At 48.6% G+C, this 25205-nt stretch overlaps 1 protein-coding gene across 3 annotated transcripts in view; it reads left to right on the top strand.

Annotated features, from left to right (window-relative positions):
* The window catches only part of Abca3 (ATP binding cassette subfamily A member 3), a 57299-nt gene that overhangs the window by 29021 nt on the left and 3073 nt on the right, over positions 1 to 25205 (top strand). For all 3 annotated transcript variants that reach the window (XM_048436292.3, XM_048436289.3, XM_048436290.3), the window contains exons 12-28: positions 165 to 346; positions 2460 to 2603; positions 3033 to 3162; positions 3947 to 4101; positions 4363 to 4518; positions 4704 to 4914; positions 5946 to 6096; positions 9341 to 9439; positions 12885 to 13071; positions 14440 to 14743; positions 15671 to 15944; positions 17764 to 17968; positions 18309 to 18528; positions 18792 to 18950; positions 20475 to 20647; positions 22614 to 22742; positions 22887 to 23081. In XM_048436292.3, the coding sequence (XP_048292249.3) occupies positions 165 to 346; positions 2460 to 2603; positions 3033 to 3162; positions 3947 to 4101; positions 4363 to 4518; positions 4704 to 4914; positions 5946 to 6096; positions 9341 to 9439; positions 12885 to 13071; positions 14440 to 14743; positions 15671 to 15944; positions 17764 to 17968; positions 18309 to 18528; positions 18792 to 18950; positions 20475 to 20647; positions 22614 to 22742; positions 22887 to 23081 (3074 nt within the window). The remainder of the gene's footprint in view (positions 1 to 164; positions 347 to 2459; positions 2604 to 3032; positions 3163 to 3946; positions 4102 to 4362; positions 4519 to 4703; positions 4915 to 5945; positions 6097 to 9340; positions 9440 to 12884; positions 13072 to 14439; positions 14744 to 15670; positions 15945 to 17763; positions 17969 to 18308; positions 18529 to 18791; positions 18951 to 20474; positions 20648 to 22613; positions 22743 to 22886; positions 23082 to 25205) is intronic.

Raw genomic sequence — 25205 nt, 5'->3', positions numbered from 1 at the left:
CTTGAAGGTTATCAGATTTGTTACAAAGCCCAGAAAGAAGCAGCCATGCTGACCTCATGGTGGCAGCACAGGGCAATATGAAAACCGGTGCTGTCAAGGGCTTCAGGGTCTCGTCCCTCCCAGTCAGCCCAGCCAGCTATGGACTTTTCCTGGTGCATCCTCAGGCACTGGCATCCAGTGGCGTGACCTCCTGAACCCTGTCAACGTGGATGATGATTTCTGCTTTGGACAAGTGCTGGGGATGCTGCTGCTGGACTCGGTGCTCTACGGCCTGGTGACCTGGTACGTGGAGGCGGTCTTCCCAGGCCAGTTTGGCGTGCCCCAGCCCTGGTACTTCTTCCTTATGGTGAGTGCTGCTGCCCTGTTCTTCAAGCAGGCCACTTCTTTGGGGGACAAAGGTGTCCCCAGCACTCACACGGGACCTCTTCCAGTTCCAGTGCATGATACCTGTGTAGGGCTCGCTTAGGGAACCCTGACCTATGTGTTTCTGTCCCCAGGGCCCTTAAGATTTGTTCATAGGATAAAGACAGTCTTCATTCCCCAGGACCTGAGATGACAGGACACGGAGACTGATGTGCACAGCCTCTGGTGCCCCCAAACGCACTTTCCTGTTCATGAAAAATCTTTTAATTTTCAGAAATAATGTCAAAGTTTAAGCCCAGGACCTCACCTATAAACACTGAGGTCTGTCCCCAGCATAAAAACAAATAGCTTACTGTTCTGCCTACAAAACAATGAAGATTTTTTTTGTGGGGATGGGAACCACACTTTTGAAATAGATAGCACTTCCCACTACTAGAAAGGAGCACTGTTGATGCCTGGTTGTGCCTTTGTAATGCTTTTCTCATGGACAAACACCGAATAAAAGCATCTTAAGGAAGGATGGTTTTATTCTGGCTACAGTTTGGGGCAGGGAGGATACATTCTGTTAGGGGGCTGGAGAGATGGCTCCGTGATTAAGAGCACTGCCTGCTCTTCCAAAGGTCCTGAGTACAGCGTTGCCAGGGCATAAATTTCATTCATTTTCAGGGAAAACATGGCAACAGGAACACAATGTCACATAGCGTCTCTGTTCAGGAAGTAGATATCCTGAATGCTGGTGCTCCGTTCATTTTCTCCTTTTCCTTCAGTCATGAATGAATGATGAAACCTATGTATAATGTGAGTCTTCCCACCTCGCTCACAGACACGCCCAGAAGGTTGTCTCCTGTGTGATTCTAGATGCTGTTGGGTTGACAGTACTAGTCTTCATGGCCTTTGCACACTTGTCCTGTGCACTTCCTACCTGGCCCCTGCGGACAAGTTGCTTGATAAAAGTGGACCATATTATAAACCAGACCTGAAATGTGCTTTTTATTATTATAACAGTGTTTGTTATTTTAAATGCATATGCCTGAGCATGTATTTATAGTTCTTAGACTTTTATCTAGCCATATTTATAAGTGTATTGTTAGTTTAGAAACATATTTCTACTTAAATATATAGCGTTTTTTATGAGTGAACTTCGTTTGTAGTGATGACATAGTATCCCCAGGCCAGGGTTCACCATCATACACTAGCAACTTCCAATTGATAATTAGATCCAGTTCTTTTCGATTTTTTTTTTTGATTCAGCAAGTATTTGTCAAGTGTCACCTGTTGTATTCCACCAAATGCAAGGTGACACCTGTTTTTAGAAAAGACAGACATTATTACTTTTTTTTTTTTTTTTTGGCTTTTCAAGACAGAGTTTCTCTCTAACTTTGGAGTCTTTCCTGGAACTAGCTCTGTAGACTAGGCTGGCCTTGAGCTCACAGAGATTCATCTGTCTCTGCCTTCCAAGTGCTGGTATCAAAGGCATGCGCCACCACCACCCGGCCAGACATTACTCTTGTCCATAGCTATGGAGGGAAAATGCCATTAAATTATGGGCTTTTGTTATGTGAAATTCGTTCTGACTTCACAGTCACTTTCCATACGAGATGTGTCCGGTACTGGTGCAGTGTGCCCGTCAGTACTGAGGACAGAACTAACAGATCCTCAGCAGACATCACATCCTCTCGTCCCCCTCACCTCCTCCCCCATCCACAGGGAGCTTGTCACTGCTGAACAGAGAGGGCAGAGATACAACCCCGTTCCTCTTAGGCTCTGATAGTGCTCTGGACAGGGCTGTTCAGTGATGTCTCTTCATAACGATGACAAATTCCCTTTTCTTGGTTAAATTTCACAACTGTCCACTCTCGTGCCCATTTACCAGATTAGGAAGGCAAGAAATAGAGCTTTCCCAGGTACAGTCAAATCAGAAAACATGCAGGGACTCAGTATAAAGATGGTGTTGTCTCCTCAGCCATACACCCTGTGAAGGTGCAGTGACATCACGTTGTTGCACGTCTTTAGTGTGTCAATGGTAGTTACTTTGTTGATCACAAATAAAATGAACTGACACTAATGACTCTGATGTCCACGTGCCTGCATCCCAGCCCTCCTACTGGTGCGGGAGCCCAAGGACTGTCGTAGGGAAAGAAGAAGAAGACAGTGACCCCGAAAAGGCTCTCAGAACCGAGTACTTTGAAGCCGAGCCGGAGGACCTGGTAGCTGGTATCAAAATCAAGCATCTGTCTAAGGTGAGGCCTTGAAGGCAGACCAGTCAGCTAGAGGTGCTCTCTCCAAGCCTGGCTCCCTCCAGCTGTCCTGAACACCTGAAGGAGGAGGATGGGATCCCCCTAGCTGCTCTTGACCCACTCTCCAGAGTACAGACCATCCATCCCTCCACATCTGGCCCCAGGTTGGCTACCGTTGTGGTGTTGTGGCCTTGTGGCCATCTAGTCCTGGGTGTGCCTTGCACTAGCTACTCAGTACAGGCTACACTGGATGCACAGTAACAAGAAGAAAGTCTTGTAGGGGCTAACAGAAGCATGTAGCCTCGCCCCACAATTCTGTTCTGGGTGTTGATTCACAGTGCCTGCTTTAGTGTCCAGAGATGCTAGGTTCAAAGGGAAAGGAAGACCCTGAGAGCCATAGGAAGTCATTGCAGCTCTCTGCCTTACCTACAGGTGTTCCAAGTGGGTAATAAGGACAAGGTGGGCATCAGAGACCTGAACCTGAACCTGTATGAAGGACAGATAACAGTCCTACTGGGCCACAATGGTGCTGGCAAGACCACGACCATGTCCATGCTAACAGGTGAGAGGTAGCTCCATGTCCATCTATGACAGACAGGTCCTTCCCCTCTGGCTACTTCCCATCAGCCATGGATTTTTCTCATATGACTTTCATTCCTTCGCTGTGAGAAGTGGAATGTTTATACCAGTAAAGTTTTAGGCCCATGGCCCAGGGGAACGTATGGGAAGCCTTTGAATGGTTCCCTCCCTGCTTTCAGCCTGTCTATGAATGCCCAAACCTAGTGGGATCAGTAAAGACAAGTACAGCTAATTCTCCAGCCACACAGGACTGAAGAGAGCTGTGCTGTGCTAGGGATATGCATCCGTGGTGGAGTGATTGTCTGGCATTCATTGAGCCCTGCATTCAGTCCCAGTACCCATGGGAAAGAGTAAGGGATATGATACAAGGAGGAAAAGAAGGGACTCTTCATCCCATGTGAAACTATTCCTCGTCTTCCTGAAACACTAAGGTGCTTGTCAGTAGCACACACCTTGACGTTGAGAGTGGGGCTTGTGATAGTGTTGGAGTCAGTATCTACACATACTTGTATGCATGAGAGTGAGTTTCTTGTTTATGACAAAGTGGTGTGCCCTGCAACAGAGCTTGAGGTCCCATCCTTCTGTCTCCTACTGCTCTGCTGGACAGAGCCTAACGTAGCCGTGTGCAGGGGCCCAGTACAGTCTTCTGAATACGGTCCTCAGTAAAATGGGGGCAGTGAGTTAAGTGAGTTAAGGAGGTCATTGCACCTTGCACAAGTGAACAAGATTTTCATGATGAACTTGGGGGGTCTTTGATTTGGCTGCAGGTCTCTTTCCCCCTACCAGTGGACATGCATATATTCATGGATATGAAATTTCCCAAGACATGGTTCAAATCCGAAAGAGTTTGGGCCTGTGTCCCCAGCACGATGTCCTGTTTGACAACCTGACAGTGGCAGAACACCTTTACTTCTATGCACAGGTGAGTTTGGGTGACAAAGACGCGTGGGTAGTGACTGTTCCCTTGCTAATATTCCAAGGATTCTGCAGCTGTTCCAGTATTCCATTAGCCTCTCAGTAGTCTGTTCTGAGGAGCTAGTCCATAGAAGCAAGGGTAATCCTAGGTGGATGAGCAGAGTCCATTCGTGCCAAGGGAAGATATCTCTTAGGCCAGAGAACCTGCTAGAGGGTTTGGCACCTATTATCGCCACCTGACTCGTACTTCTTCTCCCCTGCCTTTCAGTTGAAAGGCCTCTCTCTCCAGAAGTGTCCTGAAGAGGTCAAGCAGATGCTGCACATCCTTAGTCTGGAGGACAAGCGGGACTTGCGGTCCAAATTCCTGAGTGGGGGGATGAAGCGCAAACTCTCCATTGGCATCGCCCTCATAGCCGGTTCCAAGGTATAGGGCAGGGGGTCTGGCCTCTTGATGCAGCCAAGTCAGGCTCCTACACAAGGACAGACCCAGGGGTGGTGAGGACATCTTACTAACCCCCAAATCAAGCTGCAGAAGCCCACACAGCACAGCCATCCTGAGCCTGAGACATGGCTCTGTCACTGTCACAAGGCTTCACCTCTGCCCTCCAGGTATTGATGTTAGACGAGCCCACCTCGGGCATGGATGCAGTGTCCAGGAGGGCCATCTGGGACCTTCTGCAGCAGCAGAAGAGCGACCGCACCATCCTTCTGACCACTCACTTCATGGACGAAGCTGACCTGCTGGGAGACCGCATCGCCATCATGGCCAAGGGGGAGCTACAGTGCTGTGGGTCATCACTGTTCCTCAAGCAGAAATACGGTAAGAAGTGTGAAGGAGAAGTCCAGGTCAGCTACCCCCTGCAAAGGGTCCCGATAGTGGCTGGGCAAGGCCGTCTTTGAGCTTTCTCTTCTCTTGTCCATCCAGTGGGAATAGTAGGGCAGAGTGATAGGGCTCTTGTTTAATCCACAACAGGACTGCCCAGGGCAGGAATCCATGGAGTAGGCATGGGTGCTTTCCTACATGCTGCTCGCACTAAGAGCAGTATTCATTGCACAACCCAGTCCAGCAGGCTGAATCACGAGTTAGGAGTCAGCCCCCTTGCTGTGTGGAATGCGTGGCTTTCTGTTGTCACCTCCTGGTCTAACTATGCCTGTCTCCTCCCCTCATACAAGAGTACTCCTCCCCACAAAATGCCCCAGCGTTCTCACCTCACCTCTCCTGTGCCAAGCACCTAGAGATTTCCCCAGTCTAGCCAGTGCTAGAGAGGGGCCCTGTCATCCTAAGTGGTCATGTGCCTAGTGAAGATACTGAGGTATCTTTACCAAGAGTGTCTTCTATCCATCTTTACTAGGGCCTCGAGAGTTTTGCTTGTTCCTTCTTGCCTATTTGCCCAATTAGCCAAGCCATTGATTGTCCTGGGCCCAACACCCTTGTCTCTGAAGGGACGAAGAAAAGGCCATTTCCTAAAAAGCATTATTGACAAGAAGCCAGACAGAGCTCAACATGTGCAGTATAACCCCACAGCTCCTGCTGTGTCTCTTCCTTGCAGCCATGATCTGCATGAATCCTACTATACAGACACACTCACATGCTTAGATTATTGTTGGTGGTTTTATCCTCAGGAAGGCTCTGGCTCCCAGTAGGTGCACCTGGCTACGTTCAGTGACCCAGCTTCCCTAGCACTTTTCCCCACTTAGGTTGTGGGAGGTGACACTATATGGAAGAGCCCAAGATGAACATGTTCTGGTCCAGTACCCAGTGTGCAGATGTCTGATTTGAGCCACAGAGATGTGGCATGTCAGAAGCAGTGGGGCCACCCAAGGGCCTGACACTTGGTCCATTTGTTCCAGGAGCTGGCTACCACATGACACTGGTGAAAGAGCCACACTGCAATCCTGAAGGTATCTCTCAGCTAGTACACCACCATGTCCCCAATGCCATGCTGGAGAGCCATGCTGGGGCCGAGCTGTCCTTCATTCTTCCCAAGGAAAGCACACACAGGTACGTGTCCTAGAGAGTGCACAGATACAGACCCAGGAAGGTCCCATGGCTGGGAGGGCTCTGTGCCCTCTCTGTTATGACTGCTTGAGTATCTCTCATCCTCTGGCCCAGGAATGGAGGTTCTGAAGCACCCACTGGTCTGGTATTTCTTTTGTTGTTGTTGTTTGATTGGTTGGTTGGTTGGCTTTTTTTCTGAGACAAAGTTTCTCTGTAGCTTTGGAACCTGTCCTGGAACTCACTCTGTGAACCAGGCTGGCCTCAAACTCACAGTGATCCCCGTGTCTTCCTCCCAAGTGCTAAGATTAAAGGCGTGCACCACCACTGCCTGACTTCATGAAATACTTTCTTATTTCAAGAGGGAAGAACCAGGGTACAGTAACAATCAAATCAAAGCAAAATCAAATTCCACCTGTTTAAGTAAGGCAGCGTCCAATGTCTGGGATCCACTCGAGGCCTCCTCAGAAGGACTTGGACCTCTTCTCTGACTCCATCCTCTGCAGCACACACAGATTGTCTCCTAGTAACAGGCTGGCTCCACGCCACAGTTGCTGCTGTCCTGGGTGTTCATCCCATGGTCCTCGCTGCAACTGGACTGTGCTTTCACCAACAGCTTCTCCTGGGCTCTCTTCAAGAATTCCCAGCCCTGCCACACAGTGCCAAGCCTCGGCTGCTCTCCACGACCCCAAATACCTTCAGTACCACCTGGAAAACACTTGCACATGACCAATTTGCTGTCAGTGTATGGTACAACCATGGCTGCCTCTGAACCACAGCTTCTTTGTGCTGACCCTGAGGAAACACTTCCCTGAAGATTTCCACTCAGTGATGCTGCTCTCTTCTTAATCACAGCTAATTTCTCAGCTCCAGCTGACCAGCATCGATTATCCCAACAAAGAAAAGGTTTCACGTTACGTTAGTGGTTCTGGTATCTTACTGACCACTGCTAATTCTTCATTCCCAGTGACCAGAACCACAGATTCTTAACTCAAAATATGCATCGGTCCCAATAGAGTCTTTAAGTGGCTCAGACTTCCCTTTGGAACGTCACATGACAGACGTCTTTCATCTGTATTTCTCCCAACACATATAATGTGAACTCAATGGCTTTTCTAGCCCAAAGTTCCAGATTCCTTTCCAAGATCCTCTGAAAAGCACATGGTCAGGTCCTCTCATCAGTACCCCACAATCCTTGCACCGATGTCTTTCTCACTTCGGGTTGCTCTTGCTTTGGTGAAATACCAGGGCCAAAAACAGACTGGGGAGGAAAGGGTTTATTTGGCTTACACTTCCACATGGCTGTTTATCACTGAAGGAAGTCAGGACAGGAACACAAGCAGGGTAAGATCCTGGAGGCAGGAGCTGATGCAGAGGCCATAGAGGGGTGCTGCTTACTGGCTTGCTCATCATGGCTTACTCAGCCTGCTTTCTTATAGAACCCAGGACCACCAACTGGGGTGGCCCCACCCACAGTGTGGGCCCTCTCACATCAGTAACTAATTAAGGACATGACTTAAGACTGTAGCCTGACCGTGTAGAGGCATTCTTTCAGTTGAGGTCCCCTCCTCCTCTCAGATGTCTACAGCTTGTGTGAAGTTGGCGTGAGACTAGCCAGCACAGCAGGAATGCATGTATAAGATTTTGAAGACGTTTTCCAATGTTCATTTTTTGTAACGGTCTCAAACCCAGGTCCTTATGCATGCTAAACAACTGCTCTGCCACTAAGTTATACTCCACAGCCCATGTAATGTTGGTTTAATTTTTATTTTTATATTGTGTGTGGATGATTTGCCTGTATGTGTGTCTAAGCATTACATGTCTTCAGTGCCTACAAAGGTCAGAAGAGGATGCTGGGAACTGAACCGAGGCCCTCTGCAAGAGCAATAATTGCTCCTCTGAGCCATCTCTCCAGTCCAGTAATGCAGTTCTATAGTAACACGATGATCTATAACTCAAGTGTACCATAGTTTAAAAACTCCACTGTTCTGCACTCATTTCACATTTTCAAAACTGTTTTAACATATATTCTTTTTTTTTTTCCAGGGCAAGGTTTCTCAGTAGTTTTAGTGCCTGTCCTGGAACTAGCTCTTGTAGACCAGGCTGGCCTCAAACTCACAGAGATCCGCCTGCCTCTGCCTCCCAAGTGCTGGGATTAAAGGCATATGCCACCACCACCTAGCATTAATAAATAGTCTTTTAGGATATTTATGTCTCTAACATCAGTGACTATCTCTGGACAGATCCCCAGTAGCAAAACTGTCAGTACCAGCTCTCCTTCTGGAAAAGGAGCTTGCTTCATTCCGTCATTAGGATAAGAGAACACACGTACCTTTCTTTTGGTGTGTGGGTGGGGTTGAGATAGGATCTCACTATGTAGCTCTGACTGACCTGGAATTTACTCTGTAGACCAGGCTGACCTCAAACTCACAGAGATCCACCTGCCTCTGCCTCCCAGTACTGGGATCAGAGGTGTTCGCCACCACACCCAGCTGGAAGCATGTACCTCTTTCATGGTTGCTTTGAGTAAGGCTTTTTGTTTGTTTTCCAGTATTTATTGAATGGGTTGGGAAGCTCACAAATACTTGATCGTCACCTCTCTCCATTTTGCCAGCTTGGGTCATAATAGTAGGGGTGTTATGGATAACTCTGTTATGAATCACTTTTAGATCTTCATATCTATCTGGGTTTGGACCCCAGAACCATCGTATCAACCGTTTTGTTGCCACTTTCATATACATGGTTTATGTGTATATTTGATCTTGTGGGGTTTTTTTTAATAGAAATTGTATGTTTTGTACATCACATCTGTTCTGCTGTGATTCTTCCAGTGTTATTCTCCAAGTGTTTCTGTGCCCTCCAGTCAAGTAATAGTCATCAGAAGGGTTCTGTCTGTCTGTCTGTTTTTCAGGTTGTTTTGTGGTTCCTTTGTGGTCCCAGGGCCCAAGTCCACTTGCTCAGAAGGGAAAATGTGTAGGATGACATAATAAATCTCTATCTCCTCTAATTTTTCCATGAACCTAAAACTTCTCTAAGAAAAGTAAGAACTCTGTCAGTGTGACTGTCGCTCGACAGTAGCACACTTGCACAACCCCGGGAGGCTGCAGGTTCGACCACCAAATGTGTATTTAATTTGTCTTTAAAGAAGGAAAAATGGCATTGCAAGATGCAGTTCTACCCTGTCTTTTCTGCATTGTATACAGAGGCGATTACTTAGAAAGTCTCTGCAAACGCCTTATCACTTTTTCAGGTTTGAAAGTCTGTTTGCTAAACTGGAGAAGAAGCAGAAGGAGTTGGGCATTGCCAGCTTCGGAGCCTCTGTCACCACCATGGAGGAGGTCTTCCTTCGGTCAGTAAGTGTGGGCTTCCACCTGTCCAGACCCTCACCGGGGATGATGTTTCTTAAGGGTTCTGCCCTAGGACACTGCCAGAGGTGGAGAATGAGCAGGGCAGGGCAGGCACTCCGAGCCAGAGTTCAGCTGTGAGTCTCACAGAGACCTGTATACTCACACAGCCATGGCCTCAGTGTGAGGAGTGTGCCTGGCCTACCTCCCCACACACAGGTCAGCACGACGTGGGTTCTCTGAGGCATGGGTCACCCTACAGGATTTGTGCTTCTATACTAAAGAGTGTAGGTTAGCTCTCAGATCCTTAGAGTACCAGACCATTGCCATATTTCTTTGGAGTGTCTTGAATGCTTATCTGGCTGGTATAGTGCTAATAGCTGGAAGTAAAATATTTTTTTATGAAATAATTTTTTCTTCTTGAGGAAACCATGGTCAAAGGAAGCAGCATAAGTTATAAGATCTTGTGCTGTGTGCTTAAAGACATCTACCTCAGGGACTGTGGAGACCAACAGGAAAGGCCAGCATTACTGCAGGGAGACCAGTGGGTACAGCCAGGCACAGGAAGAGTTTATGCGCCTTGAAACAGAACAGCCAGGGGAGAGAAGGGAAAGTCAGAGCAGCTTTGGTGTGTCTTAGTTGGATAAAAGAGCCACATGCCAATCTGCTGTCAACTGCCCCTGAGGGCTCAATTCCAGGTACTCTCAGAGATCCTAAGCCTCTGCATCTCTGTGTTTCCTGGGATTTAGTGCCTGTCTAGTCCCCGGTCCACTTGGTCACCCCATTTGCATTAGCACAGGACCCCATCCAGCCTCTGACCTTGTCATTTTTCCTCAGCTCCAGGCCAGTGGTTTATCTGAGTAACTCATCTCAGGAGAAAAATGCCTTGGGTCTCTGCCAGCCTGCCCAGGACCCTGTTAGCAGTAAGGACGGGCAGCGCTGCAGATACTCAGATCGTGGGTTGCCTATTCTTAATTCACCACCGCCCAGCTTGGTGTCTCTATCTTGAATCTGTGATTTGACTCTGAAAAATAAATGGATCTGGGGCCAGGGATGACTCAGCACAAGCCTGTTAGCCTGAGTTTGGTCCCTGAGACCTATCTAACGATGGGAGGGGGAAACAACTCCCCAGGGAAGTCCTCTGACTTCCACACATACATGGTATATCTCTCACACACACACACACACACACACACACACACACACACACACATACACACATACACACATTTTTTAAAAGGCCAGACATGGTGGTGTACACCTTTATTCCTAGCACTCAGGAAACAGAGGCAAGTGGATCTCTGTGAATTCAAGGCCAACCTGGTCTACAGAGTTTGTTCCAGGACAGCCAGGGCTACATAGTAATATCTTGTATCAAAATTAAAAAAAAAAAAAGATAAATGGGCTTGGAAAAAACTAGTGAACGAAGGCCTGGGCAGGGGCCAGCAGAGCAAGGCCTGAAGAAAGCTTCAGAGAACAAAGTCAGGCAGAAAGAAGCTTGTTTGGGGCAGACCAGAAAGCCCCTCAGCCGCTCAGTGGCTCAGTTGTTCCTGATCAAGGACTGCTTGCAGGGTTGGGTTAGGCTGGGTTTTTGCAGGGCTGAGAATCCTACCAGGGACTGGCACATGCTAGGCTACTGCTGTGCACTCAGCTACCTCCCCAGCACTCTGTTTGTTTTTAAATAGCAGCTTTACTAAAATGATTTATATAACATTTAAAAGGCACCTTTTTGATATGGTTTTGATGTGCTCACAGTTTCTCAGTCTTCACTGTACTAAATTTAAGGTGTTTTAGACATTCTCTGCCTCACTCCTCAAAACCCACACATTAGCACTCCCTGTCCTTCTTGCTGTCAATTGCAGACATAGACCTGCTTTCTATCATTAAAGCTTTGCCTGTCATGAATGTTTGATATAAATTTGATCATACAGCTTATGATATTTTTGTCTCATCTTCAACTTAGCACAATGCCATTGAGGTCCATCCAGGCTGTAGCGTGTGTCTGAAGAGCATTGTTCCTTGTCATGGCTGAGAAGAATCCTTTGGAGAGGCTGCATTTTGTTTATTCATTTCAATTGAAGGACATGTGTGCTTTCTATCTTTTTCCTTTTACGGGTCCTGTTTCTGTGGACATTTTGTATACAAGTTTCTGTGTGGTTACATGCATTTATTCCTCTTGGATAAATGCCTGGAGTGGATTATATGGCTGTTTTGTGAGTCCATTAGGGACACACATAGCTCACTTAGAGGTTTTTATCAGAAGCACTAAAATAGAAAAGAATGTCATTGGCTGCCTGGTCTTTTTGTTCGTCTGTTCGCATTCACTTATTTTTTACCCATTCGCTGGTCCTGTCATTTCTCTGCTCAGTGACTAGCTGTAGGCAGGGACTGCTCATTTGTTTCCCAGCTGCTCAATCCAAATAATCACACAGAAACTATGTTAATTGCAATACCGTTTGGCCAATGACTTAGGCATATTTTTAGCTAGCTCTTACATCTGGAATTAACCCATTTCTATTAATCTGTGTATCACCACAAGGCTGTGGTTTACCAGGTAAGGTTCTGGCTGGCATCTCTCTCCTTTGGCAGCTACATGGCTTCTTTCCACCTACTTTCTCTCTCTCTATCTCTGTTCAGATTTCCCATCTGGCTTTACTCTGCTAAGCCACTGGTCAAAACAGCTTCTTTAATAACCAATGGTAATAAAGCATATTCATAGCATACAGAGGAGAATCCCATATCAAGAGACAGCATGGCACTACCACACAAATGCCAGAAGAGAAAAAGAACGAGAGGGCCCTGCATCTGAGAACTTTCCAGTGTGCGGGGAGACTGTCTACAGCTCATACCCCTAACCAGAGCCCAAAGAGAATGTGCCTGTGAACACCTTAACTCCAGCCATGTGGTAGCCTGGATCAGGCTGCAGTGCAGCCCCAAGTACCTGCTGCAGGACTTGCAACCCCATCGCCTGCCTCCCTCTACAGTGTCTATCCCTGCCATGCCCTCTGAAGCACAGTTGTCTGCCTCCCAGCTTAGCTTTGGCAGGCAGTGCCCCTGAACTTTGTCTTCTTGGGACCCAGCACAGGTTGTGAGATGAGCTACCTTCACACATGGTGAAGCCATGGTGTTGTACATCTCTTCTCTCCCCCTTGAACACCCTGGTCACAAATGCTGGGCAGTTCCCTTTGGGAATAGAGCCCCATGCAGTGGAACCCCAACTGGTTGTCTCTTTCCCATGGGCGTTACATCTGGCTACACAGAGATGATGTTCTGGAAATACATGTTGGTGGGTGCGTGAGCTAATGAGCTAGTGAGCACACAAGCTGACAGCATTGCTCTGCTTCAGAGCCTCTGTAAAAAGTCCTCTTCCTGTGTCTGTTGCTGGGTGGAACAATAGCTTCATCCCCTACCAACGAGCTGAGTTATGACTGGTGACTGTATCTGGTGCAGGGTTGGTAAGCTGGTAGACACCAGCATGGACATTCAAGCCATCCAGCTTCCTGCGCTGCAGTACCAGCATGAGAGGCGGGCAAGTGACTGGGCTTTGGATAGTAACTTGTGTGGAGTGATGGACCCAACGAACGGCATTGGAGCCCTCATAGAGGAAGAAGAAACCATGCTCAAGCTCAACACAGGGGTGAGCACCTGGAGCTGGGGCCACACAAGACCAGCTCAGGAAGGTTATCATTCTCTGAACTCCTCGTCCTAGGGGAGGCAGGGGCGGTCCACACGGCAGGGGTGCTCCACACGGCAGGGGGCCATCCACACCACATGGCAGGGGTGCTCCACACAGCAGGGGGCCATCCACACCACATGGCAGGGGTGCTCCACACAGCAGGGGGCCATCCACACCACACGGCAAGGGTGCTCCACACAGCAGGGGGCCATCCACACCACATGGCAGGGGTGCTCCACACGGCAGGGGACCATCCACATCACAAGGCAGGGGTGCTCCACACAGCAGGGGGCCATCCACACAGCAGGGGTTCCAGTAGAAAATTGAAGGCATATTAGTAGGTCGACAGGGAGAGAAAACATTCAAATGGCTTTTTTATTTGATATTTTGTGAGGAAAGAGCTCACTCTGTTGTCCAAGTTGACAGGCCAGGGCTGGCCTCAAGCTTGTGATCTTCGTGGCTCTTCTCCCAAGGGCTGGGATTACAGATGTGCTCTGCCATTCCCGGCCGAAATGTCTTGATGTTCTAACTTGGGCACTCACAGAAAACTGTTTGCTTTTAACATTGAAATTTCCCTGTTGGGGAAGCCTGCCTTCTGCCAGGCTCTGTGCTCACCTGCCCTGATAGCCGTCTAATGAGATCAGAGGACAGCAGGGGGCACTCTGCACCCGTTTTAGAGTCAAAATAGTCACCAGGCTAGGCGATGGTGGCGCTCACCTTTAATCCCAGCACTCAGGAGGCAGAAGCAGGAGGATCTCTGTGAGTTCGAGACCAGCCTGGTATACAAGAGCTAGTTCCAGGACAACTACAACTGTTACACAGAGAAACCCTGTCTCAAAACAACAACAACAACAAAAAAAAAAAAAACAACAGAATATTCTAACCCAAATTCAAATAGCCCAACATGTGCAAAGCCTGGGCCTGGGTGCTTGATCCCTAGGTCCCGAGACTCTGCACTTAGTAGGTCAAGAAGGAAAGATGTAGCACAGGGGAGTCCAGGGAGGCAGTGAGGGGAGTTGTCTGTCTGCTGTGTATAAACTAGACCAAAATCTTCTCTGTGGTGAAAGGCAGGGAGCCTCAGCCAGACCCTCAGTACTCTGAGAAAAGTATCTGCCAAGCTTCTGTGGCTACAGTGAGACCCCACAGACCCATGTGCCCTCCCAGTTTTTGAGCTCCATCCATGGCCCCGCATCACCACAAATTGTTCTTGGTGTAGCTGCCTGGGACAGTGTCAACCAGAGTTCCACAGAGTGGTGTTACTTGGGTCAGCACTTGGCCTGCGGCCAGCCGCCATGTACAGCCATGTCATCTGCCTCCCTTCCACCGCAGCTTGCCCTCCACTGCCAGCAGTTCTGGGCCATGTTCCTGAAGAAGGCTGCATACAGCTGGCGGGAATGGAAGATAGTAGCGGCTCAGGTCCTGGTCCCCCTGACCTGCATCACCCTGGCCCTCCTGGCTATCAACTACACCTCAGAGATCCTCGATGACCCTCTCCTGAAGCTGGGCCTGGACGAGTATGGCAGGACAGTTGTGCCCTTCTCAGTCTCCAGCAGCTCTCAGCTGCAGCAGCAGTTGTCTGAGCATCTAAAAGATATGCTTCAGGCTGAGGGCCAGGAGCACCGTGAAGTGCTGGGTAAGGAGTAGTCGGGGCGTGGGGTCCAGTGGTGCTGACAGCGTCAGTGCTGTCTCTAGGGTGGATCATCCTTCACTGTCCTTTGCCTTCATCACACAGTTAGCAGCTTCCCTGGTATGGCCCACCTCATGTCACAACAGTCAAACTTGCCTTTGAACATCACCAGATGTCCCATAGGCTAAAGCTCGTGCTCCTAAATCAGGGGGAATATCCCTGGGATACTAGAGGCACAGGCACAGTTAGGATTTGGACACACCCATTCTTTGGAACCTTTTATAAATAAAATGCAGGAGCTGGTGAAATGGTTCAGCAGTTAAGACTGACTGCTCTTCCAAAGGACATAGGTTCAATTCCCAGCACCCACATGGCAGCTCACACCTGTCTAACTCCAGTTCCAGGGGATCTAACACCCTCACCCAGATATAAATGCAACAAAACAAAATGCAGAAGTCCAGTGATCTCTGTATAACTCATCTTTGTGTATAATCTAGGCTGTTGATGATGCGCCATCATGAGATGTGGTGCTTTCATCCAGCACCTTGGAATTTAAAACTGCCTTGAGTCTCTGGTAGCTATAGATCAGGATTGTCCCAGGCTTAGAACTGCCATGTTCTGGTTGAATGGAGTGTCCTGGCAGTTTTTTTTTCCTTTTATTGCTCCCTCCCACATTGTGACCACAACCCTGAGGTTCTGTGGACTCAGAACTCAGGACTGATGACAAAATGACATTCTTCTTGGTAAAGGGTGACCATATCAGCAGCTGAGAAGCTGTCAGCACCATGGTGGGCACCGCTGGCCCAGTGGAGGTCCCGGGAGAGCCCAGTGTTCCATCTCACCTGTGCCTGTACTGAATCCCCGAGAGTCACTGGGATTCTATTTGTGTTCCTATTTGTCCCACCTGGTACCTGACACTGCTTTATTCCACAGGTGACCTGGAGGAGTTCCTGGTTTTCAGGGCCTCAGTGGAAGGGGGTGGCTTTAATGAGCGGTGCCTGGTAGCAACATCCTTCAAAGATGTAGGAGAGCAGACAGTGGTCACTGCCTTGTTCAACAACCAGGCATACCACTCCCCAGCCACTGCCCTGGCCATCGTGGACAATCTTCTGTTCAAGCTGCTGTGTGGCCCTCAGGCCTCCATTGAGATCTCCAACTATCCCCAGCCTCGGAGCACCCTGCAAGTTGCCAAGGACCAGTTCAATGAGTACGTGTACAGCTTACACACCCATTCAGGTGTCCCGCACCAGGACCCTCATTGGGACAGTGTCAGAAATAAGGCTTTGTATATCGCAGAATGATGATGTATTTACCTTAGATGCTGCTGCTTCTTGGCCAAGGTCACTTCAGCTGCTCAGCAAATCAGACCCCAAGCACCCGTCCCACAGGGTCTGTGGTCAGAGGATCCAGTGGGCATCTTTGCCTTCTCGTCCTGGCAGGGTCCTTGGTAGTAGAGCAGGGACTGTGCTTAGAGCTCTAGAAAGGCAATTGCACCCATTAGACTACAGACTGGAGGGCCCAAAGAGCAGGCTAAGGGGCACAGAGTCTTAGAAGATACCAGTTGCTCATGAACATGTCACCCACAACATGCAATATGCAGTCAGCCACTTGTTTGTGTAGCCAGAGGTGGCAACTTCACCTCAGTGTCATTTTGTTAAATTGTCCCCCAAACAGTCCTGAACTCTCCAACAGTCACTCATCCTTCTAGATGGAAGTTTCTGTCCTGCCCAGTCCTGTAGCCGTTCAGTCCTAAAGAAACACACAGAGGCTAGTATTAATTGTAAACTATTTGGCCTGTTGCTCAGGCTTGTTATTAACCAGCTCTTACAACTTAAATAATCCATAATTCTTATCTATGTTTAGCCAACTGGTTTAGTATCCTTTCTCAGTGAGGCATTCTCATCTTGCTTCCTCTATATCTGGTTTGTGACTGTGTCTCTGACTTTCCTCTTCCCAGGATTCTCCTAGTCTGGTCACCCCACTTATACTTCCTGCCTGGCTACGGGCCAGTCAGGTGTTTTATTAAACCAATACAAGTGACAAATCTTTACAGAATACAGGAGCATCATCCCATAGCACATTCTCCCAACTTTCAGCCCTCAGAACTGCTCACCTCCTGTTTCTGTAGGGCTTCCTGTTGTGGTTATTCTTAGAAATAGAATTGTATATAGCACATGACCTATTAGCATGGTGTTTCTCGGGTTTGTCCATGTTCTGGCCTTCTCCTTCACGTGCCTTCCCTTGCTTTTCCTTGCCACTTTTGGGTTGGGGGAGGGGTTGTTTTGTTTTTCAAAGACTGGGTTTTGCTAGGTATTGTCCCTGAGTGTCCTGGAACTCACTCTGTAGACCAGGCTGGCCTTGAATTCATAGAGACCCACTTGCCTCTGCCTCCCAGATGATGGGATTAAAGGCGTGTGCCATCATGGTTTTTGTTTTTTTGAGACAGGGTGTCACTGTGTAGTTCTTCTGTCTTGAAGCTCCTTATGTAGACCAGGCAGGCCTCAAACTCACAGAGATCCACTGCTTCTGCCTCCACAGAACTGGGATTAAAAGTGTACGCCACCACACCCAGCTTAATCCTACCCTTTATCCCAGTACCATTTATTGAGATGATCTGAAGATTTTTAAACCCTGAAGTAAAGCTTTCAGAGCCCATTTCTAGAAGGTGTTGCTGTTGACTCGCTGTCGAACACAGGATGTAATAGGAAGGGGAATTTGTTTACCATAGGGACCCAGGAACTTAGCAGTGAGGTCTAGCGAGAGCAGGGCAGGAGCCCCCAGCAGTCACAGTGACAAACAGAAGGACAAGTGTTCCTGAGTGCACAGAGACAGTGGTTTAGAAACTCATAGAGAAGCCTAGGGGAGTCCTTGTTCATTCCGGGACACCAGGAGGAGCCATCCTCAGGGAGTGGGGTTCTTCCTTATCCCCCTTGAATGGTTTGGCTACTGTCCATGGATTTGGATGGTAATGACCAAGGGCTCAATCTTTCCCACTACCCAGACGCACTGTGCTCTGCCCTCCCCAGGGGCCGGAAGGGATTTGACATCGCCCTCAATTTGCTCATCGCCATGGCATTTCTGGCCAGCACGTTTTCTGTCCTGGCAGTCAGTGAGAGGGCTGTCCAGGCCAAGCACATTCAGTTCGTGAGCGGTGTCCGTGTGGCTACTTTCTGGCTTTCTGCTCTGCTGTGGGACCTCATCTCCTTCCTCATTCCCAGCCTACTACTTCTGGTGAGTGCTTGGGTGTGTCGGTCCCTGCCCTGCACACCCAGGGAACACACCTGGGGTCCCCTTGCAAAACCAGGACCAGCTGAGAAGCCCATGTAGCAGCTGAATTCTAATCAAGAGGACAGTTGGAAACACCAAGTGTTTTCTTCCCTGCCCTTTGATAGGCAGGGACTGGGCTAGCTGTCCTGGTTCTAGCTCCAGTAACCAGGAAACTGCTTCTTAGAGAGGTCCCAGGGTGGAACCATTAGGTCTGGCATAGCACTGAGAGTTCCCAGCGTTCCCTTTCCCTGGCGCTGGTTCCCGCTGGCCTGTGCACTGACCGCCCTCATCTGTGATGCCGCAGGTGGTGTTCCAAGCCTTCGATGTACAAGCCTTCACGAGGGACGGCCACCTGGCGGACTTGCTGCTGCTGCTCATGCTGTACGGCTGGGCCATCATCCCCCTCATGTACCTCATGAGCTTCTTCTTCTCGGCTGCGTCCACGGCTTATACCAGGCTGACCATATTCAACATCCTGTCCGGCATTGCCCCCTTCATCATAGTCACTGTCATGCGCATCCCAGGTGGGAGACTGGGCACCACCCTAGACCACTGGCCACCCACTTAACCGTTTTGTACAAGAGACCCCGTTTGTCAGTCACAGCAGTGGGAGGGTGTCTGGAACGTTCTCCCAGGGGCTACGCAAGAAGAAACCACTTTCTGGGCTAAATCCTATCTGCCAATGCCTGATACAGGGATACCTGAGACCTGACCTTCCTTCCCTGGATCTGTCCTCGGGCAGATGTATCATGTCTGCCACCACTAACTTGTCTGTACTTCTTCACAGCTGTAAAATTAGAAGAACTTTCCAGAACCTTGGATCATGTGTTCTTGGTGCTGCCGAACCACTGCCTAGGCATGGCAGTCAGCAGCTTCTATGAGAACTATGAGACTCAGCGGTACTGCACGTCCTCACGGTTCGCTGCCCGCTACTGCAAGAAGTACAGTGAGTGTCCAGGTGGACCCTGCTTCCACTCTCACCCTTTGCTGCCAGAGCTTCTCCGGGCCTTGTCCAGCGAAGACGCTTTACACCAGTCCTTTTTCTGCTCCCCATAACAGTATCAGAGGCTGAGCAAGTTATAGATTGAAGAGGTTCTTACTGTCCTGCAAGGACAAAGGCCCACTCTGGTAGTGGTCATCTTGCTCACAGAATCCCAAAGATGCACAAGGCTTCATGTGACCCAAGATGAGTTGAGGCTTGTGTGTCCCCTGGCCTCTTAGAAAGCCATCAGGGTTCAGTTATGAGGCTTTGCCCTGTAGAATGTATTTAATGCTAGTCACCGTTCAGAGGCCCCACCTTCGAATGCCATGGTTGGATTAAATTTCCACCTTTAAGAAAAATTATACGTATGGATGTGTTGCCTGTAGGTGTTGCCTGTGTACCACTTGCATGCTTGGTACCCAGAGGCCAGAAAAGTTGGTTGTGAGCCACCCTGTCAGTACCGGGAATTAAACCTGGAATTGATCTTCCTCTGGAAGAGAAGCCAGTGCTCTTAACTGCCATGCCATCTCTCCAGCCCCAGGTTTTTTATGCCTCACACTAGAGACTGCATGCCAGCTCCATAACAGGGCTCATAGTCTGAGTCATCACCTGCCCCTTACTTCTGCCTTCATGTTCTGGGCCTGCATCTGGACATCTGATTTTTCCATATGTCCTGGTGCCTGCAGCTTCTCGATCAGAATACCACAACCCATGGGCTAATCAACAGACACGAGCTATCCATAGTTAAAGTGTTGGCAATGCCTTGCCCCTTCCAGAGGCTCAGGAGAGGATCCATCCTGCCTCTGTCTATGCGCAGCCTCCTCCCCTGTGCCTCTGGGTCTCATGTTTCCTGCCTTTCTCTTATAAGGACATGTCACTCCGGATCTGGGGCCAACTTCAAATCCAGTATCTCCCCTTAGGTCTTTAACTAGTAACATCTTCAATGTCTCATTTCTTAACAAAGTCACATTCACAGATCGAGAGTTTGATGTGTTTAGGGATGGGGGCTTTTTACACTTGGAATGGTCTCCTTTGTGCATCAGCGGGGAGCATAGCAGTCACCTCTACAGAGCTGTGCACACCCTCAGGCAAAAGTGCAGTCTCTTCCCTAAGACAGGGCCTGTGAGTGCCTGCCCCTTCTCTAAACTTGAATGCCTGGAGAGGGGTGTGATTAGGGTGTATTCATATCTCTGCCCATTCTCAACTCAAAGTAGTGGGAGTAGCAGACAAGGCTGTAATTCGTGGTTGGTCCCTGGTCACAAGTGTGCAAGGGACACCTCACATGTCAGTATTCTTCCAGAGCTAGAAAGTACCAAGACTCTTGTTTGACATTGACAGACACAAGGCATGCCCTCAAGAATTGGAGTATAGAGCCTTGGTTGAAGGTCTGGGCATTTGTGTGGCCTAGGGAGCTAAGGGCAGCGCTGGGGTCTGGGAAGGGATAGAGTATACAGCAGATGGCCCAGCCTTGCTCCTTGCCCTGTACAGACATCCAGTACCAGGAGAACTTCTATGCCTGGAACACCCCAGGGGTTGGCAAGTTTGTGACCTCCATGGCTGCCTCAGGGTGCATCTACCTCACCCTGCTCTTCCTCATTGAGACCAACCTGCTGTGGAGACTGAGGACCTTCATCTGTGCCTTTCAGAGGAGATGGACTCTGGTGAGTGGCTCCTGGAAACCTAGGAATGCTGGTAAATGCTCCCCACATCTGCCATGGGCCTAAGACAGGGAAGGACTACCTCCCTATGAGCACAGCCTTGAAGCCCATGCACCTTGGGTATCCCTCCCATTTGTCACACTGCCTCACGGCCAGCACATAGTGATGGCTCCCTAGCATGACCAGATCTGAGTACACTGTCACAGCGTGGGGAGGGGTCTCAGCACTCATTATTTTCAAGATCTGCCATAAAGCCTGAGATCCTGTTGCTGTGGAGCCTAGCAGAGACAGTACCTGAGCCACCTGAGGTGCCCAGCTGTACAGAAGTCTGCTCACTTGTTAACACATATACACACAAACACGTGCACGCACATGCACACACACACACACACACACACACACACACACACACATTTTCCAAGACAGGGTTTCTCTATGTAGCCCTGGCTGTCCTGGAACTCACTCTATAGACTAAACTGGTCTTGAACTCAGAGATCCAACTGCCTCTGCCTCCCGAGTGCTAGGATTAAAGGCTTTTGCCACCACCATCTGGCCATATATTCATTTTTAATTAAGTAATCAATATGGAGGTCAGAAAACAATTTGTGGGAATTGATTCTGTCCTTCTGCCATGTGACTCCCAGGATGGAACTTGGTTGTCAGTCTTGACAGCAGATGCCTTTACCCACAGAGCCATCTTACTGACCCCACACATTTGGTTTCTCAGACATACTCTGTGGTTTCATTTCCTCCATCACAAACAAGAACAAAGTCTGTCAGGATCACACTGGGTATCCAGATCAGTCCGAGTTGAATTGACTTCTCAGAAACATTACAACCCCTGAATGAGTTCCCACACATGTGGTAGTCTTCCCTGACACAGGCAGTGGGACAGACCTGTGGTCTCAGCTGCTCAGGAAGACAGCAGGCAGATGTCATGCGCTCAGTAGTTGAGGCTGCCCTGGACAACACAGCAGCACACATCTCTTTCTTTAAAGAGAATGAAATAATGAGCTCGCAAGAGTTTCAGAGGGTAAAAGTGCTTGCTGGATAAGCCTGTCAGCCTGAATTTGATCCTTGGAACTCATGCTGGAAGAGAGAACCAAGTCCTTTGGGCTGGAAAAACAGCAGTTGAGAACGCATATTGCTCTTTCAACAAAGTTCAGTTTCTGTTAGATGTCTAACAACCAACTACCCATAACTCTAGCTCCAAGGATATCTGATACCTCAGACCTCTGTGGGCTTTTCACTCATGTATGTGCACGCGCACACACACACACACACACACACACACACGATTAGAATTTTAATTTTAAAAAATAAAAGAGGGTTGGAAGATGACTCAGTGGTAATGAATACTTGATGCTCTTCCAGAGGACCCAGCTTCAATTACCAGCACCTATATGGTGATTCCCAACTGAATGTAACATCCTTACAAGGGATCCATCGCCCTCTTCTGGCCTTGGCAGGCACTGCACTCATGTGGTGCAGTGAATATGCATGAATATACATGCAAGCTAAACAAAACCCATACATAAAAAATACACTTTTAAAAATTGTTTAAAAAAATAAATAAAAATTGTTTTAAAAACAGGATTTTGTGTCCTCTTCTGGCCTCCACAGACACTAGGCATGTATGTGATGTATGCGTGCGCACACACACATACACACACACACACACACACAAACGAACAATCATACACATAATAAAAATAAATGAAAAACAAAAACAAAAAAACCCTCTTCCTTCACATCCCTGATTATGGTTTTCTTCTTGAGTTCCACACGGTTCCTGTGATGCCCAGATACTGAGTTCAGCCGCTTAGACCACCTGCCTCTTAAGAGAGAGTGTATATGTGAGGGATAGGGATGAGAAGTCCCATCATTTCCCATGTCGACACTGGCGCCCGTCCTTCCTTCCACGGGGCTGGAATTCATATTTGTAGTCTTCTTCATCTTAAATAATCAGGCAGAATTGCAGAACCGGACATCAGTGCTTCCTGAGGACCAAGACGTAGCTGATGAGAGGAGCCGAGTCCTGGTCCCCAGCTTGGACTCCATGCTTGACACACCGCTCATCATCAATGAACTCTCCAAGGTAACACAAGCTCTGCCCTCCACCCGCTGGCCCTAGTGCCCCAGAAGCTAGTGGGGCCTCGAGGCCAGAGGTCCTGCACTCTGAGAGAGTGCACAGGTGAGAGGTTCAGCCCCTCACCTGGGCTTTCTTGTCGGAATCTTACAGGTGTATGACCAGCGGGCACCACTCCTTGCTGTGGACAGGATCTCCCTTGCCGTCCAGAAAGGGGAATGCTTTGGCCTGTTGGGTTTCAATGGAGCTGGAAAAACCACAACATTCAAAATGCTGACTGGGGAGGAGACCATCACCTCAGGGGATGCTTTTGTTGGAGGCTACAGCATCAGTTCTGATATCGGGAAGGTAGGTGCAGCAGGGAGGCCCTACTGGTCTGAGCAGTCAAGGGCCACCTGAGAGGCCAGGTAGACTTAGCTCTGGCTCACTGTGGGCACAGCAATGTTTGTGGACATCGGGGCAAGGCCGTGACAGGATCAGACTTGAACAGGTGGTAGAAAGGAAAGAAATGCTGGTCAAGGAAACATAACTTAGCTGCTTGTGTCCACCCAACAATGTGCTGTGTCTAGGACTTACAAATACGGTTTGAAGGCCTAGAGAGAGAAAAGGAGGAATGAGAAGGCCCAGGGCCCATTCAGGTTCCTACACATTGGACTGAAACCACAGTGGGAACGGACCAGGTACAGCCCACATGTCCGCTAATGCTTAGGGACAGTATAGAAGGCCCCTGTGTGCCAAGCAGAGCTGAAAAGGGGAAGAGGGATGACTATAAGCCTGGCAGTGGACTCCACTCCTGAGCGGGTAGCAGGGAGTGCTGGACTGGAGGACGGGCCACCCCAGGCTTCTGAGATAGGAATACGGTGTCCAGGTGTGTGAGCAGAGCAATGAGGTATGGATACTGCGTGCAGGTGTGTGAGTAGAGCAATGAGGTGTGGATACTGTGTGCAGGTGTGTGAGCAGAGCAATGAGGTGTGGATACTGTGTGCAGGTGTGTGAGCAGAGCAATGAGGTGTGGATACTGTGTGCAGGTGTGTGAGCAGAGCAATGAGGTGTGGATACTGTGTGCAGGTGTGTGAGTAGAGCAATGAGGTGTGGATACTGTGTGCAGGTGTGTGAGCAGAGCAATGAGGTGTGGATACTGTGTGCAGGTGTGTGAGCAGAGGAATGAGATAGGAATACTGTGTCCAGATGTGTGAGCAGAGGAATGAGATAGGAATACTGTGTCCAGATGTGTGAGCAGAGGAATGAGATGTTGTGAGCAGAACAAGCAACCAGATGTGACAGGAATTTGCAGGCACAGCACTCAAGGAATGAACAAACTCAGATTTCTTCTTTTCTAGATTTATGTGTATGAGTGTTTTGCCTGTATGTATGTATGCTATGCATTCCTGGCCCATAGAGATCAGAAGAGGATGTTGGACATTCTGAAATTGAAATTACAGATAATTACGAACCACCACGTGCATACTGGGAACCAAACCTGGTCCTTTAGAAGAGCAACAAGTGGTCTTGACCACCGGGCTATCTCTCTAGCCTCCAAACTCAGATTTAAGATTTTTCAGTTGTCTAGTCAAGATTATAAAAATAACTTAATATGTTTAAGGATTAGAAATGACTGGACATGGTAGTACACACCTTTTAATTCCATCACTCAGGAAGCAGAGGAATGTAGATCTCTGTGAGTTTGAGACCAGCCTGGTCTACCAAGTGAGTTTCAGTACAGTCAGAGCAACATAGAGAGACAATCTCAAAAAAAATTATTATTATTATTATGTCTTTCAAAGGCAGGATTTCTCCTCTGTGTAATAGCCCTAGCTCTCCTGGAACTCACTCTGTAGACCAGGCTGGCCCCGAACTCACAGAGATTCACTTGCTTCTGCCTCCGGAGTGCTGGGATTAAAGGCGTGCGCCACCACAGCCCAGCCACAATTATTTTAAAAGGATTAGAAATGTATGCACAAGTAATAGTGCTTACAGTGATCCCCATCTGATCTGAAAATGAAGGGAAGGGTGACAGGTGCTGAACACATGTAACCTGAGGTCCAGAAGGAAAGTAGTGTGGGGGAGCTAAGCCAAAAGCTAAGAATTGTTCCAAATCAATTAAAAGCAGACTCTAGATCTCCAAGAAGGAGACTCTCTAGAATCTTCAGAACCTAGACACAACTACCCCAGCCAGTGGAAGGAGGGGCAAATGGCACCCAGCTCACACTCACACGAGAGCCTGGAGAGACCGACTGCGTCCTGGCTTTGCTGAGACACCGCTGAGGAGAGATGCACACTTTAGGAGCATTACCAGTGCATACCTCTTATTAGAAGAAAGACCCTGGAACATCAGGTGTTTGTTACTACCTGAGGGGTGAGGGAGAGTGTCAGCACATTTCACCCAAAAGGTTTTATATGTGACCACATGTATGAGAATGAAACCATCCTTTTTCTTATTTTGTTTTTGTTGTTTATTTTTAGTTTTTAAAT

This window comes from Myodes glareolus, chromosome 9, assembly GCF_982192425.1.
Source record: "Myodes glareolus chromosome 9, mMyoGla1.1, whole genome shotgun sequence".
NCBI classification, from domain to species: Eukaryota; Metazoa; Chordata; class Mammalia; order Rodentia; family Cricetidae; genus Myodes; species Myodes glareolus.
Note: the sequence above shows the minus strand (reverse complement) of the source record. Positions and strands in the feature narration are given on the sequence as shown.